Genomic DNA, 18,666 nt, shown 5'->3' with positions numbered 1-18,666 from the left:
GAGTGGATGATCCATCTCGGTGTCCTCTGGAGGTCCCCAGCATCACAGATGTCCGTCTTCAGCCAATACGATTTACTCCGCGTGATACCAAGAAATGGCTGAAGACACTGGATATGCAAAGGCTATGGGTCCTGACAATATTCCGGCAATAGTACTGAAGACTTGTGCTCCAGAACTTGCCGCACTCCTGGCCAAGCTGTTCCAGTACAGCTACAACACTGGCACCTACCCGACAATGAGGGAAATTGCCCAGGTGTGTCCTGTACACAAGAAAGAGGACAAATCCAACCCAGCCAATTACCGCCCTATCAGTCTACTCTCTATCATCAGCAAAGTGATGGAAGGAGTCATCAACAGTGCTATCAAGCAGCACTTACTCAACAATAACCTGCTCACGGACGCTCAGTTTGGGTTCCGCCAGGGTCACTCAGCTCCTGACCTCATTACAGTCTTGGTTCGAACATGGACAAAAGAGCTGAGGTGAGAGTGACTGCCCTTGATGTCAAGGCAGCATTTGACAGAGTTTGGCACCCAGGAGCCCGAGCTAAACTGGAGTCAATGGGAATCAGGGCGAAAACTCTCTGCTGGTTGGAGTCATACCTGGCACAAAGGAAGATGGTTGTGGTGGTTCGAGGTCAATCACCTCAACTCCGATGACAGCACGGTGGCGCAAGTGGCTAGCACAGTTGCCTCATGACGCTGAGGTCCCAGGTTTGATCCCGGCTCTGGGTCACTGTCCGTGTGGAGTTTGCACATTTGCCCCGTGTTTGCGTGGGTTTCGACCGCACAACCCAAAAGATGTGCAGTGTAGGTGGATTGGCCAAGGTAAATTGCCCCTGAATTGGAAAAAATAAATTGAATACTCTAAATTGATTTTTTTAAAATCATCTCAGCTCCAGGACATCACTGCAGGAGTTCCTCACGGTAGTGCCCCAGGCTCAATAATCTTCATCTCCTTCATCAATGATCTCCCTTCCATCATAAGGTTTGAAGTGGGGATGTTTGCAGATGACTGCACAATGTTCAGCACCATTCGTGACTCCTCAGACAATGAAGCAGCCCATGTCCAAATGCAGCAAGACCTGGACAGTATCCAGGCTAGGGCTGACAAGTGGCAAGTTACATTCGCGCCACAGAAGTGCCAGACAATGACCATCTTGATTGCTCTTCAGCACATTCAAACTAGCAAATGGTGTCCCCTTGTTCAAGAAGGGGAGTAGAGACAACCCCGGTAACTATAGACCAGTGAGCCTTACTTCTGTTGTGGGCAAAATCTTGGAAAGGTTTATAAGAGATAGGGTGTATAATCATCTGGAAAGGAATAATTTGATTAGAGATAGTCAACACGGTTTTGTGAAGGGTAGGTCGTGCCTCACAAACCTTATTGAGTTCTTTGAGAAGGCGACCAAACAGGTGGATGAGGGTAAAGCAGTTGATGTGGTGTATATGGATTTCAGTAAAGCGTTTGATAAGGTTCCCCAAGGTAGGCTACTGCAGATAATACGGAAGCATGGGATTCAGGGAGATTTAGCAGTTTGGATCAGAAATTGGCTAGCTGGAAGAAGACAAAGGGTGGTGGTTGAAGGGAAGTGTTCAGACTGGAGTCCAGTTACTAGTGGTGTACCACAAGGATCTGTTTTGGGGCCACTGCTGTTTGTCATTTTTATAAATGACCTGGAGGAGGGCATAGAAGGCTAGGTGAGTAAATTTGCAGATGACACTAAAGTCGGTGGAGTTGTGGACAGTGCGGAAGGATGTTACAAGTTACAGAGGGACATAGATAAGCTGCAGAAAAGTGTGAGGTGATTCATTTTGGAAGGAATAACAGGAAGACAGAGTACTGGGCTAATGGTAAGATTCTTGGCAGTGTGGATGATCAGAGAGATCTTGGTGTCCATGTACATAGATCCCTGAAAATTGCCACTCAGGTTGAGATGGTTGTTAAGAAGGCGTACGGTGTGTTAGCTTTTATTGGTAGAGGGATTGAGTTTCGGAGCCATGAGGTCATGTTGCAGCTGTACAAAACTCTGGTGCGGCCGCATTTGGAGTATTGCGTGCAATTCTGGTCGCCGCATTATAGGAAGGATGTGGAAGCATTGGAAAGGGTGCAGAGGAGATTTACCAGAATGTTGCCTGGTATGGAGGGAAGATCTTATGAGGAAAGGCTGAGGGACTTGAGGCTGTTTTCGTTAGAGAGAAGAAGGTTAAAAGGTGACTTAATTGAGGCATACAAGATGATCAGAGGATTGGATAGGGTGGACAGCGAGAGCCTTTTTCCTCGGATGGTGATGTCTAGCACGAGGGGACACAGCTTTAAATTGAGGGGAGATAGATATAAGACAGATGTCTGAGGTAGGTTCTTTACTCAGAGAGTAGTAAGGGCGTGGAATGCCCTGCCTGCAACAGTAGTGGACTCGCCAACACTAAGGGCATTTAAATGGTCATTGGATAGACATATGGACGATAAGGGAATAGTGTAGATGGGCTTTAGAGTGGTTTCAGAGGTCGGCGCAACATCGAGGGCCGAGGGCCTGTACTGCGCTGTAATGTTCTATGTTCTATGTTCTACCACCGACGAACAGTGGCAGCTGTGTGTACCATCTGCAAGATGCACTGCAGTAACTCGCCAAGGTTCCTTAGACAGCACCTTCCAAACCCACAACCACTACCATCTAGAAGGACAAGAGCAGCAGTTACTTGGGAGCCCCACCACCTGGAAGTTCCCCTCCAAATCACTCACCACCCTGACTTGGAAATATATCGCCGTTCCTTCACTGTCGCTGGGGCAAAATCCTGGAACATCCTCCCTAACAGCACTAGGGGTGTACCTACACCTGAAGGACTGCAGCGGTTCAAGAAGGCAGCTCACCACCACCTTCTGAAGGGCAACGAGAGATGGGGAATAAATACTGGCCTAACCAGCATCCCACATCCTGTAAATAAATTTTTATAAAACTATATCACGGCCTCTTAAAGTGGCACCGATTGAGATTAAACTGCAGGTGAATGGGCACCCCCTGAGTGAAGGAGAATGACACAGGGACTGTCCTCTCCATCAGCAGACCTTTTGCAGGCTTTGTACGGGAAATAAACTCATGTGATACTAAGGACAGATTGGCAATGTATACTGGGGAGCCGTTGTGCATTATAGTAATCGTGACCCATGGTCAGCAGACAATCCGACTGCCGCTAATAGTGGTACATGACCTGGGACCTAATCTGTTGGGCTTTGATCGGCTGCAAACACTTCGCTTTGTTTGGCAGCATATTTTTCAGATGAGCACCGGCAGAAAGGACGGCGGGAAGTATTCAGAGGTATTCCAGGAGGGCCTGCATAAAATACAAGTGGCTCAGGTGAGAATTTACCGGTCCCTTGCGCTTTGCTCACGAAGGTGGAAACTGAGTTACAACGCCGGGAGAGTTGTAAGGACATAGAACTTACAGGGCAGAAGGAGGCCATTCGGCCCATCTATTCTGCACCACCTCTTGGAAAGAGCACCCCACCCAAGCCCACACCTCCACTCTATCTACATAACCCAGTAACCCCGCCCAACATTAAGGGCAATTTTGGACACTAAGGCCTCCATCCCATCCCTGCAATCCAGTAACCCCACCTAACCTCTTGTTCGCTGAGGGGACATTTATCAAGGCCAATCCACATAACCCTGCACATCTTTGGACTGTGGGAGAAAACTGAAGAACCCGGAGGAAACCTACGCAGACAGGGGGAGAATGTGCAAACTTCAGGAGGAAAATTCAAAGCAGTTCCTCAACCAGATCTGTGAGTCTTTAATCCTCTATCTGAATGGCTAGGAGGAACCCAATCTGTGAACATTCTTTAAAATACAGCCGGTGTTTCTGTACACTCTTCATAATGCAGCCGATATTCTGTACAGAGATCAGGCAAACAGAAGACACTGTAGAGTTCTCGGGTTTAAACTTCCAGTAATTTCTCCAGGAGATGGGGCCTCCACACAGTGGTCAGAGTCAGAATTGCACTAACCTGAATCTCCTGTGTGAACTCCATCCGGTAGTCAGAAGTCAGAATTGCGCTGGCCTGAATCTCCTGTGTGAGCTCATCTGGTGGTCGGAGATTAGAGTTGCATTGACCTGAATCTCTTATCTAAACCAATTCCCTAAGGATTCACATTCGGAGAAGACCAGCGCCGACATAGGCCACAACCACAGCAGCAAAGATTCATCTTGAACCTTTTCCTTCCATTCCCATTCGACTAACCCGCTTCCTATCTCCTTACCCAGTGTCTGTTTTGTGTGTGTCTGGGTGGAGGGTGGGATGGGGTTTTGGGAATAGGTAGACTGGTAGACCATAGTGACAATTATTTATTTTATATATTCATTGTTTAATCTTACTATAAATAAACAGTTTTACATACAAGTCTGGTGTCAGTAACTCATTGGAGCAGTCATGGGTTAAAGATCTCAGGAAAACACAAATTATTGGTTAATTCACTAATGTGGAACTCTGGGTCTGTGGGGCTGGAATTTACTGCGCACTTGCCCAGGGTATCAAAACAATCTGCCAATGTAATTATTACCCAAACCCCATCTCACCCTCCGCCCAGACACACACAAGACAGACACATGGTAGAGATAGGGAAATGATTGAAAATAACAGGGATTAAAAGGCCGTGAGATGGTTCTTTGCTGCTGAGGTAGTGGTCTTTGTAGCCTGCGATCTTTTAAGGTCGTAAGAGTTGAAATCATTGGTTGGTTTGGATCGTCTAATGGTCATCTTCCATGCAGGCTGTAGAATTCTCTCTGTCACTTTCAGTTGAAATTCCTCCACCAGACTGGCATTCTGACTCACTGAGATAATATTAGAGTCTTTCACTTGAGGATTTCAAATAGGTTTTTAAACAGCCCCCTCTTCCTACAGGTAGCGCTCGACTGGAACCTCACCTGTTGGGAACATCAATTTCAGCTTTCCAGTCTTTTATTCACAAGGGAAGTGCTCACAGGCCAGGCTGGAGAGTATTTTAATAACTAGCCTTTCAAATATAGTTTTAAACTTTCACAGACATGGCTATTGATTACCGCCTTTCAGTCAGAAGTTAAATCTTCACAGGACTGCTAGAGAGAGTGTCCAGATCTGCTCATTTCAGCCTTTCTGGGAGAGATATGTCACAGAGGTCTGCCTAGCTCCCTTTTTTTGAAGAGCTTAACGAATGTTAATCTTCAACTTTTTTTTCCTTTTAATTCTATTTGGGAATTCAGATCAGTGGGGGATGGAAGTTAAGGCAGTTGCATGCTCCTCCTGTAGGATGTGGGAGGTAAGGGATACCACTATGTCCCCACTGACTACACCTGCGGGAAGTGCATCCAACACCAGCTCCACGGAGACTGCGTTAGGGAACTGGAGCTGGAGCTGGATGAACTTTGGATCATGTGGGAGGCAGAGGGGGTGATAGAGAGGAGTTACAGAGAGGTAGCCACACCCAAGGTTCAGGACAAGAGTAGCTGGGTTACAGTGAGGGGAATGAAAGGGAACAGGCAGACAGTTCAGGGATCCCTCGTGGCCGTTCCCCTTCAAAACAGGCATACTGTTTTAGATGCTGTTGGGGGGGGATGACCTACAGGAGGAAGGCCTTAGCGGCCAGGTCTCTGGCACTGAGCCTAGCTCTGTGGCTCAGTAGGGAAGGGTGTGTCTGTTTCAATGCAAGGAGTGTCAGGAATAAGAGAGATGAACCTAGAGCATGGACCAGTACTTGGAACGATGATGTTGTGGCCATTACTCAGACATGGATTTCACGGGGGCAGGAATGGTTGTTAGATGTTCTGGGGTTTAGATGTTTTAAGAAGAATAGGGAGGAAGGTAAAAGAGGAGGGGGAGTGGCACTGTTAATTAGAGAGTGCATCACTCGACGGAGCAGTGAGTGAAGTTTTTTGAAGATTGCTTCGCCAAGCTTAAGAAGGACACGCTGGACCCGATCAAGGCTTCGATTGATCAGGTGGTGCAGAATCAAGAAACCTACGGACGTGCGATCCAGGAGGTGGAGAAAAAGGTGTCCGAGCATGAGGAATACCTAACCGTGCTGGCGACCAAGGTGGAGATGATGAACGACCGCCAGAAAAGAATGCAGGAGAAGCTAGAGGACCTGGAGAACAGGTCCAGGAAGCAGAATCTGAGAATCGTCGGCCTCCCTGAAAGCAGTGAGGGATCGGATGCGAGGGCCTATGTGACGAACATGCTGGAGAAGTTGATGGGGGCTGAGGCGTTCCCTTGGCCCCTGGAAGTGGATAGAGCGCACAGAGCCCCCGTGAAGAAGCGAACGAGCCGCCGAGGGCGATGGTGGCACATGTGCACCGATTCCTGGACAAGGAACACGTTCTGCGGAGGGGCTAAGAAAGAGCAGAGCAGCAGGTGGGAGAATTGCGAGCTGCGCATTTATCAAGACCTGGGCACAGATTTGGCCAAGAGCTGGGTTCAATCGGGCAAAAACAGCCCTCTTTAAGAAGGGGGTGAAGTTCGGGATTTGTACCCAGCCCATCTGTGGGTCACATATGAGGAACGGGATTTTTATTTCAAAACACCAGACGATGTATGGACTTTCATCAAGGAAAAAAGACTGGAGGTAAATTAAAGACACTGAATCCTTAGAGAGTATTGTGGTGGCGATTTGTTGAAAATCACTTTTGTGCTGGTTTGAATAAGTAGTGTTGTGTGTAATAAGGGGCTGTTTTGTTTGGCTAAAGTTAACTTTGTCCTACTGGGAGCTGGTTTCTGTGGCTGTTTTTTTCTGTGGTTGTTTTTTCACTGTTTTTTCTGATGTTTGTTTACTGGGGAATGTGATGCTTTGAATATGTATGTTCAAGTTGGGGGAGAGGGGAGAGAACAATGGGGAGACAGACAGTTTGGTGCCATGATGGGAGCTATCAAGTCTGCTTGGGTCAGCTGACTCACGGACGCATAGTGGGGGGCGAGCAGGTGTTAAGCTGGAGCTTGATGTGGGGTTTGGGTTTCTAGTGCTGTTACCAGGGGGGGAGGGAGCAGGGGAGGGGGGAGCTGCTTTGCTGACAGGGGAGGAACTCTTACTGGGGGACAAATGGGAGGTCGGGGACGGCGAATGCCCGAGGAAGGGCTCGAGGAGGCCGGTGGCATGAACTGGAGGCTGGCCTAAAAATTGTGATGGCTAGTCGGCAGGGGGGGAGGGGGGGGGGGGCGGGAAGCTCCCCGACCAGGCTGATTACATGGAATGTTAGGGGGTTGAATGGGCCGGTCAAGAGGGCTCGCTTGTTTGCGCATTTGAGCAGGCTGAAGGTGGACGTGGCAATGCTACAAGAGACACACCTAAAGACTATAGACCAGACGAGATTGAGAAAGGGGTGGGTTGGCAAAGTATTCCACCCAGGGCTGGACTCAAAGACCAGGGGCATAGTGATCTTGATCAATAAGCGAGTGGCATTTAAGGCAGGGAGAATCATGTCCGACAAGGGGAGCAGGTACATAATGGTGAGTGGGAAGCTGGACGGGGTGCGGGTGGTACTCGTGAACGTATATGCTCCGAATTGCGACAATGTGGAATTTATGAGGCGGGTGTTAGGCAAGATCCCGGACCTAGAGTCACATAACCTGATCATGGGAGGGACTTCAATACAGTCATTGATCCGGAATTTGACCGGTCAAAATCCAAGACAGGGAGGAGGCCAGCCGCGGCAAAGGAATTGAAGGGGTTTATGGAACAGATGGGGGGAGTAGACCCATGGAGGTTTGCACGGCCAAGGGGGAAGGAGTTTTCTTTTTTCTCCCATGTCCACAATGTATACTCTCGCATCGACTCTTTTGTTCTGAGCAGGGCTCTAATACTCGGTGGTGGATACTGAGTACTCGGCAATCGCAGTACCGGATCATGCCCCACATGATCCGATACGGGTGGATCTACGGGTTAGTTTGGAGAGAGGACAACGCCCGCTGTGGAGACTGGATGTGGGGCTGCTAGCGGACGAAGCGATCTGTGAGCGGGTGAACAAGTCCATCCAGAACTACCTGGAAACAAATGATACGGGGAGGTCTCTGCAGTGACGGTTTGGGAAGCTTTGAAGGCAGTGGTCAGAGGGGAATTAATCTCGATACGGGCCCACAGAGAAAAGACAGAACGGGCTGAGAGGGATAGGTTAGTGGAGGAAATACTCCAGGTGGACAGGAGATACTCGGAGGCCCCGGACGCGGGGCTACTGAGTGAGCGGCGGAGGTTCCAGGCGTAGTTTGGGCTGTTGACTACAAGGAAAGTGGTGGAACAGTTGAGGAAGGCAAGGGGGGAGATTTATGAGTACGGGGAAAAGGCAAGCAGAATGTTGGCGCACCAGCTCAGAAAAAGGGAGGCGGCCAGGGAGAAGGGAGAGTAAAGAGTAGAGGTGGGAATAATGTCCTGGACCCAGTGAGGGTGAATGAGGTGTTTAAGGACTTTTACAGTAAATTATATGAGTCGGAACCCCCGGTTGGGGTGGAGGGGATGAGGCAGTTTTTGGGTCAGTTGAGGTTCCCGAGGGTGGATGAGGATCTGGTGGAAGGGCTGGGAGCCCCAATTGAAATTGGGGAAATAATTGAGGGGCTGGAGGGCATGTAATCTGGCAAGGCCGAATTCTATAAGATGTTTTCAGAGATATTGAGCCCACTGCTGGTGAGGACATTTAATGAAGCAAGAGAGAAGGGAGTCCTCCCCCCCTCAACAATGCCACAGGCCTCGATCTCATTGATCCGGAAATGGGAGAAGGATCCGGAGCAATGCGGGTCAGACAGGCCAATTTCTCTACTGAATGTGGACGCCAAACTGCTGGCTGAGATATTGACCACAAGGAAAGAGGACTGTGACCCAGGGGTGATAGGGGAAGACCAGATGGGATTTGTAAAGGGCAGGCAACTCAATGCTAATGTTTGAAGGCTTTTAAATGTTATTATGATGCCCTCAGAAGGATGGGAGATGGAGGTGGTGGTAGTGAGGGATGTGGAGAAAACTTTTCATCAGGTGGAGTGGGATTACCTGTGGGAGGTGCTGGAAAGGTTTGGGTTTGGTGAGAGCTTCATTGACTGGGTGCGGTTGCTCTATCAGTCACCAGTAGCGAGTGTGCATATGAACTGGATGAGGTTGGGGTATTTTAAACTACACCGAGGGATGAGGCAAGGGTGCCCCCTCTCCCCGTTACTGTTTGCTCTGGCCATCGAGCCATTGGCCATGGCGTTAAGAGCCTCTAGGATCTGGAAAGGGCTGGATTCGGCCGGGGTGAAAGCTTGAAAGCCTTGGAGGATAAATTTGAATTGCCAGCAGGGAATGGGTTTAGGTATTTTCAGGTACGAGACTTCTTGAGAAAGCAGGTTCCGGCCTTTCCGCTGCTGCCGCCACGGGGGATACAGGACAGAGTTGTCTCCAGTACATGGGTGGGAGAGGGGAAGGTATCAGATATTTATCAGGAGCTTTGGGATGCGGAGGAAACACCGGTGGAGGAGCTTAAGGGCAAGTGATAGGACGAGCTGGGAGGAGAGATAGAGGCGGGTCTGTGGGCGGATGCCCGAAGCAGGGTTAATACATCCTCAACATGTGCCAGGCCTAGCCTGATACAATTTAGGGTAGTCCAACGGGCACACATGACAGCGGCTAGGATGAGCAGGTTTTTCGGGGTAGAAGATAGATTTGCGAGGTGCGCGGGAAGCCCAGCAAATCATGTCCACATGTTTTGGGCATGCCCGAAGCTTAGAGGGTTTTGGCAGGGTTTTGCTAAGGTAATGTCCACGGTACTCAAAACACGGGTGGTGCCGAGTACGGAGGTGACGATCTTTGGAGTGTCGGAAGAGCCGGGAGTTCAGGGGGCAAAAGATGCCGACATCCTGGCCTTTGCCTCCCTGGTAGCCCGCAGACAGATCTTATTAATGTGGAGGGAGTCGCAGCCCCCGAGTGTCGAGACCTGGGTTAGTGACATGGCTGGGTTTCTCAGTCTCAAGAAAATAAAGTTTGCCTTAAGAGGGTCAATGCTGGGGTTCTCTCGGAGGTGGCAGCCGTTCATCGACTTTCTCGGGGAAAATTAAAATGTCAGCAGAAGCAGAATTCCAAAGGGCGGGAGGGGGGGGGGGAGGGGGGAGGGGGGGGGAGGGGTGGAGCACCGGGTCTCGCTTTACGCAGATGACCTGCTCTTGTATCCTGGGAGAATTTGGCAATTTTTTGGGATATAAATTGAACATGGGGAAAAGTGAGATGTTTGCGATCCAGGCAAGAGGACAGGAGAAGAGACTGGGAGAACTGATGTTTAGAATGGTAGGGAAGAGCTTTCGGTATCTGGGAATCCAGGTGGCCCGGGATAACCTTTTACCCCCTTGTTAATCAAGAATCTATCCAGCTCTGCCTTAAAAATATTCAAAATTCTGCTTCCGCTGCCTTTTGAGGAAGTGAGTTCCAGAGACTCTCCACCTCAGAAAAAAAAATCTCATCTCTGTTTGAAATGAGCAACCACTTATTTTTAAACAGTGACCCTTAGTTCTAGACTCTCCCACAAGAGGAAACATCCTCTCCACATCCACCTTGTCAACTTACCTTTATTGGCAAGGCATAGAGTTTAAGAGCAGGGAACTTATGTTGGAACTGTATAAAAAGTTGGTAAGGCCACAGCTAGAGTATTGTGCGCAGTTCTAGAATCTGCATTATAGGAGGGATGTGATAGCACTGCAGATACATCAGGATGGAGCATTTTAGCTATGAAGAGATTGTATAGACTCAGGTTGTGTTCCCAAGAGCAGAGAAGGCTCAGAGGGGACCTGATTGAGGTGTATCAGATTATGACAGATATAGATAGGGTAGATATGAAGAAACTTTACCCCTTAGTTAGAGTCATCAATAACCAGGGGCATACATTTATAAGAAGATGAGCTGGAGATTTAGAGGGGAACTTGAGGAAAAGCTTTTTCACCCAGAGGGTGGTCGGAATCTGGAACTCTCTGCCTGAAAGGGTGGCAGAGGCGGGAATCCTCACAACTTTAAAGAAACATTAAATGAGTATTTGAAACACCAGAGCATACAGGCCAAGTGCTGGAAAATGGGATTAGAGTAGATAGGTGCTTGATGGCTGGCACAGACACAGTGGGCTGAAGGACCTCTTCCTGTGCTATAAAACTCTATGTCCCCTCAAGATCTTCTGATAAACTCCAGTGGAGCCAAATCCACCCTGTCCAACCTTTCCTCATCAGACAATATCCAATCGTTCAGTGCCGAAGAAATGTCTTTGCCCTCAAACACTAACCCTGCTCTCTTCGCCTACACAGATGCTGCTGGGTATGTCCAGCATTTTATGCTTTTATTTAAAACAAAACAAAATAAATGTCTAGAAGAGGGGTGAATGGCAGGAGATAAATCAATGTTGGCCATTATGAAAATCTAGGGAATAATGAGAACGAAACAAAGATGCAAAGAAAAAGAATACAAAACACAGGGACAGAGTTTCCAATCTGAAATGGTTGTACTAAAGGCTGCAAACACCAGGTGGGAAGATAAGGTGCTGCTCCTTGAACTTGTGTTGGCATTCAGAGCAGCAGGGCAATGGCCATAGAGCAGAGTGTCAGAGCAAGGTGAACAACATAAATGATGGATGTTAGGGAGCTGGAGGCCCTGATTGTGGCCTGAGTACAGTATGCTAAACTGAGAAACATCATACACTCAGATGGTGTGTTCTGGGAGGCTAACACTCAGATGGTGTGTTCTGGGAGGATAACAATGTGTAAATCTCTTTTAATCAAGACTTCTTTCTCCAGATCTGCAGCACAGCCCAGAGTCGTAGAAGACGGAAGGCCCATGGTCCAGAAATGCGAGATACCAACAGCAGTCCCACCACAGTAACATCTGTACCCATCATAACCAGGACCCGAAACAGTGAGTAAACCTTCCTCTGCCCTCTATGGTCAACATTCTCAATCCTGCCCCATCGAACACTCCCTCTCCCTGTCATAATATACACCAGTATATCATGGTGCAGACACACATTGATGGACACACAGTGGGACCAATCAGTGAGAGCACACGCACCATAAAGACAGGGGACATCAGAGTTCCTACTCATTCGAGTAACAGCTAGCTAGGAGCACAGAGCTCACAACCTGCAACACAGACATTCACCATGTGCTGAGTGCATCAACTGGTTAGGACAAGGGAAAGGTCTTTAGTTAAAGCTGGTATCATATTCACCCACAGTTCAAGTATGTTTAAATAGTTAACCTTTTAATAAAATAGTGTTCCACTACTTCAAGTGTTGGTGACTTGTATGTGATCCAGAACACCCAACACATCATGATACTAGGCGTGGTTGCACACTAGCACTTCTTAGACCTACCTGCAAGTGATCTGCCTTCCGCCAGCATTCCGTCATTCTGCAACATGGACAACATCAGCCCGCCGCCGCCGCTCCGCATCGCCAGCAACCTCGGGGCCAATTTTCAAACAGCGCTTCCAGCTCTTCCTCGAAGCCACGGACACCAGAAAGATTGCTCTTCTCCTCTCCACGGCCGGGGACCATGCCATTCATATTTTCAACTCTCTCACCTTTGCAGATGACGAAGTTCAAGACGGTTCTCCTCAAATTTGACACTCACTGCAGCGTAGAGATGAATGAAAGTTTCGAACGCTACGTGTTCCAGCAGCGTTTGCAGGGTAAGGACGAACCTTTCCAATCCTTTTTAACGCACCTCCGCATCCTTGCGCAATCTTGCAGCTACGGGCCCACCCCCGACTCCATGATACGCGACCAGATCGTTTTCGGTGTTCAGTCGGACCTCCTACGTCAGCAGCTCCTCAAAATAAAGCAACTCACCCTAGTGACCGCCATCGAGACCTGTGTCCTACATGAAAATGCCACCAGTCGGTACTCCCATATACAAGTGGCTGAAACGGCGCGGCAAGGTCCCCACGAAGCAGAACGGGTCCAAGTGATTGAACACCTCCAGGGACTCAGCCTGGATGAGGGCGGCCATTTTGCGCGCTTTTTGCAGACTCCCGCGCTTGTACGCACCAAACTAGGGGACAGCGACATGGAGGAACGTAATGCACAGACGCGCACCACGCAGGACCGCACCGCGCATGCGCGGTGGCACAGCGAACGTGCTGACGCCACGACGTGCGGCAACTGTGGCTCCGCCCATTTAAAGCGGCAATGCCCCGCAAAATCTCGACAATGCCTACGATGTGGAAGACTTGGCCACTATGCTGCCTGCTGTCTAACAGCTCAGCCTTCCAATTCATATCGATTCAGCCAGCCTCACAGGAATGTTCGGGCAATTCAACCCACGGTCACCGAGTCCGATTCCGACCTCCCACACAGCAGTGACACCGAGGACCCGAAGGCATCTTTTCGAGTCGGTGTCAGGCTGTCCCCGAAGCAAAGACACCAGCCGCTGTCGGTATACAGCATCGATCCAGACGATGAGTGGTGTGCCACCCTGACGGTCAACTGGTCCCAAATACGATTCCGCCTGGACACTGGTGCCTCTGCTAATCTCATGGCGTGGTCTGCTATCCAAAGCCTTCGTGTCAAACCAACCATTCTCCCATCGGCCTGCCAGCTATTGGACTACAATGGCAACATCATTCCTGCTACCAGCTCGTGCCAACTTGAAGTGACGCACAAGACACGAAAAGCCATCCTTCCTTTCGAGATCGTGGGCTCCTCGAAGGACTCTCTGCTTGGCGCACAGGCGTGCAAATGCTAAACCACGTTCAAAGAGTTCACTCTCTCTCTCCTGATAACACGTCTGCTTTCCAGGATGCTGACTTCAGGGCACAACTGAACGCCATCATCGACCAGCACAAAGGCATGGGCACGCTCCCTATACTTACAAGATCATACTCAAACAGATTCATATTCCTATGGTGCATGGACCTCGCAGAGTCCCAGCACCACTCAAGGACCATCTCAAGCAGCAGCTGGAGGACCTCCAAGACCAAGGAGTGATCTCCAGAGTTACGGAACCAACCAACTGGGTCAGTTCCATGGTGTGCGTAAAGAAGCCTTCCGGCGAGCTCAGAATCTGCATTGATCCAAAGGATCTGAATCGCAACATAATGAAGGAGCATTACCCAATCCCCAAGCGCGAAGAGATCACGTGCGAGATGGCTCGGGCCAAGCTCTTCGCCAAACTTGACGCCTCGAAAGGATTCTGGCGAATTCAACTAGACAGATCCAGCAGGAAACTGTGTACCTTTAACACCCCTTTTGGCAGATATTGTTACAACAGGATGCCGTGTGGGATCATATCGGCGTCAGAAGTATTCCACAGGATCATGGAACAAATATTGCATACAGTTCTGGTCACGTCATTATAGGAAGGACGTGGAAGCTTTGGAACGGGTGCTGAGGAGATTTACCAGGATGTTGCCTGGTATGGAGGGAAAATCTTATGAGGAAAGGCTGATGGACTTGAGGTTGTTTTCGTTCGAGAGAAGAAGGTTAAGAGGAGACTTAATAGAGGCATACAAAATGATCAGGGGGTTAGATAGGGTGGACAGTGAAAGCCTTCTCCCGCGGATGGAAATGGCTAGAACGAGGGGACATAGCCTTAAACTGAGGGGTAATAGATATAGGACAGAGGTCAGAGGTAGGTTCTTTACGCAAAGAGTGGTGAGGCCATGGAATGCCCACCTGCAACAGCAGTGAACTCGCCAACATTGAGGGCATTTAAAAGTTTATTGGATAAGCATATGGATGATAATGGCATAGTGTAGGTTAGATGGCTTTTGTTTTTTTGACTTCCCATGTCGGTGCAACATCGTGGGCTGAAGGGCCTGTACTGCACTGTATCGTTCTATGTTCTATGTTCTAAATGATGGAGGCATTGAAGGTGCTTGCGTCTATGTTGACGACATAATAATTTGGTCCACCACCCCACAGGAGCATATCAGTCGCCTCCAGCGCGTGTTCAAATGCATACGTGAGCAGGGCCTACGCCTCAACAGAGCCAAATGCTCCTTCGGCCAGACGGAACTCAAGTTCCTAGGGGACCACACTCCCAGTTTGGTGTGCGGCCGGATGCGGACAAGGTGGCTGCCATCACAGCCATGAAAAAGCCAGAGGACAAGAAGGCGGTCCTCTGATTTCTGGGCATGGTCAACTTCCTAGGGAAGTTCACCCCTAACCTCGCCTCTCATACCACAGCTCTCAGGAACCTGGTCAGGAAGACGACAGACTTCCAATGGCTTCCTGCCCACGAGAGCGAATGGACAGAACTTAAAACCAAACTTACCACGGCCCCGGTATTGGCCTTTTTCGATCCAGCGAAAGAGACAAAAATTTCGACCGATGCCAGCCAATCTGGCATTGGGGCAGTGCTCCTGCAATGTGATGAGGCCTCATCATGGGCCCCCGTTGCATATGCGTCACGTGCCATGACCCCCACGGAACAGCGCTACGCGCAGATAGAAAAAGAGTGCCTGGGCCTGTTGACCGGTGTCGTCAAATTTCATGATTATGTGCATGGCCTTCCCCAATTCACCGTCGAGACCGACCATTGCCCGCTGGTCAACATTATACAAAAAGACTTGAACGACATGACGCCTCACCTCCAACGCATTCTGCTCAAACTCCGGCGATACGACTTTCAGCTCGTATACACCCCGGGCAAAGACCTGATCATAGCCGATGCTCTGTCCAGGGCAGTCAACACCCCGTGTGACCCAGCGGGATTCGTCTGCCAGGTTGATGCCCATGTGGCCTTCATGGCCTCCAATCTACTGGCCACGGATGAACGCCTTGTCCAAATTCGCCACGAGACTGCGGCTGACCCCCTGCTACAGCGTGTCATGTGCCACCTAACAGACGGGTGGCTCAAGGAGAGACTTACCTCCCAGAAATCACTTGCGCACTGCTCCCGCTGAAATTGACTAACCTGCTCCGCTCCCGCTGAAATCGACTGGCCTGCTCCTGCAAAGACAAGTGTTTTTAAAGGAGAAACTTACCTCCCAGCAGTCACTTGCGCACTGCTCCCGCTGAAATTGACTAACCTGCCCCGCTCCCGCTGAAATCGACTGGCCTGCTCCTGCAAAGACAAGTGTTTTTAAAGGAGAAACTTACCTCCCAGAAATCACTTGCGCACTGCTCCCGCTGAAATTGACTCACCTGCTCCGCTCCCGCTGAAATCCCGCTGTACCCTTAACATCATGTAGGTGATACCCCTTTAAGAACCCTGGGGGACTCCGCCTCCGGCTCCGCCCACCAGGGAGCCATATATAAGGTGACGCCCTGTAGGCGGCACTCAGTAAGCACACGTCTCGGTCACTGACTAGTTCTCTGTTTATTAAAGCCTCCATTTACCATTCTACACTCTCGTGTCATTATTGAGGGTACTACAATTTAATAAACAGATTACGTTAGGATGGACTCGGTCTCAAGCCTGAAAAGCTCAACCTGGAAGCACGGACACCGGAGGTCAAATACATTTTTAAGTACTGGCTCCGCTGCTTTGAGGCCTACCTGGAATCCTTGGAAACTCCCGTCCTAGGGCCTCGCAAGCTGTGCCTACTCCTCGCCCGGGTGAGCCATAGAATCTCTGCCATGATCGAGAAAGAAACCTCTTAAGATGAGGTAATCGAGATCCTGCGAAAGCGTTTCGTCAAACCCATATACGAGGTACATGCACGACACCTGCTCTCTACCTGCCGGCATCGCTCAGGGGAAATGCTAGATGAGTACATGGAAAAGCTTACCGCGGTCGCCAGGAACGGTGATCATCAGGACGTGACGGCGGAAATCCACATGAACCTGCACATCCGAGACGCGTTCGTGTCCGGCATCCGTTCCACCTATATCAGGCAGCGACTCCTCAAAAATGGAGCAAAAGACCTTCAGGACATGGTAACGCTCGCCATCTCACTGGAAGTGGCCCACCACAACCTAGGCATGTACCTTGCGGACCCTGCGAGCCCCCCTCGGACTTCTCCAGATTCGGCCACGCAATGGGCCTGTGCCGTGCGGCGACCCGCCCAGACCGGGGTCACACCGTACTATTTCTGTGGGCAGGGCCAGCACCCACGTCCACGATGCCCAGCCCGCTCCACCATCTGCAGTGACTGCGGAAAGAAGGGGTATTTCGCGAGGGTCTGCCTGTCCAGGCCCAAGGCCCAGAAACAAAAAGATCACCAGGGCCGTAAATCAAGCTTCAGGCCCACAGGCCCCGCAACGTGGCTGTGCACCGGCCAGACACTCCCCTTTCTGACATGTCATTGGCCTCGTGCGAGTCATGGGGGCAGCCATCTTGGCGGCGGCCATCTTCTAGTCTCGACATGTGTGACCGACGGCGGCGGCCATTTGTTAATTCGACTTGGCTGAGGACTTGGACTACCCGCAACTGGGAGAGATCACCCTTGACCAATCGCGGCCAAAGCACCTGCAGAATTCCATGATGCAGGTCCAGATCAACCCATCCTCTCAAACACTCCCTCTACCCCCTCCCGTCAAACACTCCCTCTAACCCCTCCCCTCAAACACTCCCTCTACCCCCTCCCCGTCAAACACACACTCTACACCAACCCGTCAAACACTCGCTCTACCACCTCCCCGTCAAACTCTCACTCTACCCCCTCCCGTCAAACACTCCCTCTACCCCCTCCCGTCAAACACTCCCTCTACCCCCTCCCGTCAAACACTCCCTCTACCCACTCCCGTCGAACACTCACTCTAACCTCACCCGTCGAAAACTCGCTCTACCCCCTCCCCGTCAAACACACCCTCTACCCCCTCCCGTCAAACACTCCCTCTAACCCCTCCCCGTCAAACACTCCCTCTACCCCTCCCCGTCAAACACTCCCTCTACCCCCTCCCCGTCAAACACTCTCTCCCCTCCCATCAAACACTCCCTCTACCCCCTCCCGTCAAACACTCCCTCTAACCCCTCCCCGTTAAACACTCCCTCTACCCCCTCCCGTCAAACACTCCCTCTAACCCCTCCGGTCAAACACTCCCTCAAACCCCTCCCCTCAAACACTCCCTCTATCCTCTCCCCCTCAAACACTCCCTCTACCCCCTCCAGTCAAACACTCCATCTACCCCCTCCAGTCAAACACCCCCTCTACCCTCTCCCGTCAAACCACCGTCTACCCTCTCCCCCCAAACACTCCTCTACCCTCTCCCGTCAAACACTCCCTCTACCCTCTCCCGTCAAACACTCCCTCTACCCCCTCCCGTCAAACACTCCCTCTACCCTCTCCCGTCAAACACTCCCTCTACCCTCTCCCCCACAAACACTCCCTCTACCCCCTCCCCCTCAAATACTCCCGCTTCCCCCTCCCGTCGAAGACTCCCTCTACCCCTTCCCATCAAACACTCCCTCTACCTCCTCCCATCAAACACTCCCTCTACTCCCTCTCCCTGTCAAACACTCCTTCTACACTCTCCACTCAAAAACTTACTCTGCCCCCTCCCGTCAAACACTCCCTCCACCGCCTCTCCCACAAACACTCCCGCTACCCTCTCCCCGTAAAACACTCCCTCTACCCTCTCCCCGTCAAACAAGTTTTTTACGCAGAGGGTAGTGGGTGCCTGGAACTCGCTACCGGAGGAGGTGGTGGAAGCAGGGACGATAGTGACATTTAAGGGGCATCTTGACAAATACATGAATAGGATGGGAATAGAGGGATACGGACCCAGGAAGTGTAGAAGATTCTAGTTTAGTCGGGCAGCATGGTC

General features: G+C 50.5%; 1 protein-coding gene across 2 annotated transcripts in view; it reads left to right on the top strand.

Moving 5' to 3' along the window:
• The window catches only part of LOC140384866 (zona pellucida-like domain-containing protein 1), a 518,683-nt gene that overhangs the window by 478,442 nt on the left and 21,575 nt on the right, over window positions 1-18,666 (top strand). The window contains exons 9-10 of one of the 2 annotated variants that reach the window (XM_072466810.1): window positions 3,265-3,354; window positions 11,753-11,870. In XM_072466810.1, the coding sequence (XP_072322911.1) occupies window positions 3,265-3,354; window positions 11,753-11,870 (208 nt within the window). The remainder of the gene's footprint in view (window positions 1-3,264; window positions 3,355-11,752; window positions 11,871-18,666) is intronic. The other variant, XM_072466811.1, reaches the window with a different exon arrangement.

This window comes from Scyliorhinus torazame, chromosome 10 (assembly GCF_047496885.1).
Source record: "Scyliorhinus torazame isolate Kashiwa2021f chromosome 10, sScyTor2.1, whole genome shotgun sequence".
In the NCBI taxonomy this organism is placed as follows: domain Eukaryota; kingdom Metazoa; phylum Chordata; class Chondrichthyes; order Carcharhiniformes; family Scyliorhinidae; genus Scyliorhinus; species Scyliorhinus torazame.
This window is presented reverse-complemented; position numbering and strand designations above follow the sequence as displayed.